Source organism: Austrofundulus limnaeus, unplaced genomic scaffold (assembly GCF_001266775.1).
Source record: "Austrofundulus limnaeus strain Quisiro unplaced genomic scaffold, Austrofundulus_limnaeus-1.0 Scaffold23, whole genome shotgun sequence".
Classification (NCBI taxonomy): Eukaryota; Metazoa; Chordata; class Actinopteri; order Cyprinodontiformes; family Rivulidae; genus Austrofundulus; species Austrofundulus limnaeus.
Genome location: NW_013952425.1, coordinates 741,659 through 743,500, shown reverse-complemented (window position 1 = coordinate 743,500; position 1,842 = coordinate 741,659). Strand labels below are relative to the sequence as shown.

Genomic DNA, 1,842 nt, shown 5'->3' with positions numbered 1-1,842 from the left:
TAATTTACTAATCAATTTATATATTTCCGCTTTTATTTTTAATTATGTCAGTTTCGGTCCTCCGTACTGTAGAAGCCGGAAAATCACCCATTCATTCAAATCAGGTGTGTTTGAGCAGAGAAAAAAGTAAAACATGCAGGGCTGCAGCCCTCGAGGACCAGGATTGCCCACCCCTGCTCTAGTTGATCTCTTCTCAGTGTTTCAGACCTAAACATGAGCAATATACGGTTCTTCATGATAATCTAGTTGCTTATATAATATCTACAGTTCCTGGTGAGATACTGCATGACTCCATACTGCTGTGGTGTTTCGCTGTTTGCAGGACATTGGCTGCAGGAATACATACTGTAGAGCGTGTCYGAGTTTGTGCGTTCACGACAGCACCGTGAGCGTCACGGTTCCTTTGGTCCTTTTCAGGATGCCCACGGCTTCTTCGTGAGTGACGCCCTCCAGAGTCTGACCGTTAACGGCGATGATCTGGTCTCCACGCGTCAGRCGTCCGTCCTCTGCTGCCGCCCCCTGAACCCACACGCAGGCACGGAAAGGTTTCATTAAGAACAYGACAAATGTTGGCGGCAAACTGCTGGTGGTGGGCACAGCTAAGCAAAAWMGTTAGCTTCGCAAACCACTWATCTGCTAATCAAGAATATTAGCTCTGCTAATGCTATACAGATTTTAAAAAATAGTTGACGCTAAAGCTAACCGCTAACACAACTGTCACTCAGCCTTTAGCACTGATGCTAACCTGTTAGTTTTCTATTGGTTTAAATATGAAGGTGGGCGAGATCATATGTGGCAAAGTCGGCCAATCCAAACCAGTAGCTCTATCTAATTTGTGATACTTCCAGTTTACCCCTTATTTTTATACATAGTTTGGTTAGTCAATTTTTGTATTCATTATTCAAACCTTGTTAAATGTAATTTTATTTCTTTTTGGTGCTCTAAATTTGAAGTTTAGCTGCTACATGCTACACACACAGTGCCTGACATGTTCAGCACTGATTGTGAGAGGTGATTTATTTGAATTGGGATAAATGGCATAAAAAAGAATTGTACACATCTGAATTTTTTTGTGGAACCCAATTTAGCAGAAGTTAATCAACTGGTTAACAGTTTACAAAGTTAGCAAAAAGAAGAAAATCTGGTAAATGAGAAGCTAGTTCCTATATTAGAGGGATTCTGCCCGCCACTGCAAATTTTGATTAACAGACAGAAGTTTCCAGAATGGATCAAATTGCAAGACAATTTGTCGCAGGCATCCGTCACGCTTCTCAATTTACCTTCTGTAATTTTAAAGTCGTAAATTTTGGTCCATATTTATGCAAGTACCACATTAAATTTGAACCAAATTTACTGGGAWTTTGAGGAGATTTGTTATTCTGTGTGAAAATCTGCGTATTTTCTCGCAAATTTTGCATCTCCAACATGCCGTCAATAGTTCAGAGTGTTGGACAGGACTACATACTCATTATATGAGTATGTATGTATATGAGAAACTCACCTTTCCAAAAACGGTTTTAACGTAAATTGGCAGGTCTCCATGGGGACTGCCGTGTCCTCCGACGATACTGAAACCGAGTCCGTCAGGTCCTCGTTCGAGAGTGATGGTCTTATACTGAGGTGGGCTGAAGGAAAGACAGAATTAGGAATGCACTTTTAACTCTGACTTAGTCTTTTCATCTACAAAAAAAGTCATTAGCTGCGTTTCCATTGACCATGAAAATGAGCAAATTAGAATTTTGAAAATAAATGTGTTCAATGGAAACACGTCAATTTCGAAAATAATTCCTTTTTTCGACAAAATGTTTTTGCGCTAGGATGAGGTGGTTTTTCGGCCATATC

At 40.3% G+C, this 1,842-nt stretch overlaps 1 protein-coding gene across 1 annotated transcript in view; it reads right to left on the bottom strand.

Annotated features, from left to right (window-relative positions):
* Nucleotides 1–145: 145 nt before the first annotated feature.
* The window catches only part of mpdz (multiple PDZ domain crumbs cell polarity complex component), a gene marked incomplete in the record, with an annotated part of 77,493 nt that continues 75,796 nt past the window's right edge, over nucleotides 146–1,842 (bottom strand). The window contains 2 exon segments of the mRNA XM_014004314.1: nucleotides 146–519; nucleotides 1,502–1,625. Of these exon segments, the coding sequence (XP_013859768.1) occupies nucleotides 373–519; nucleotides 1,502–1,625 (271 nt within the window).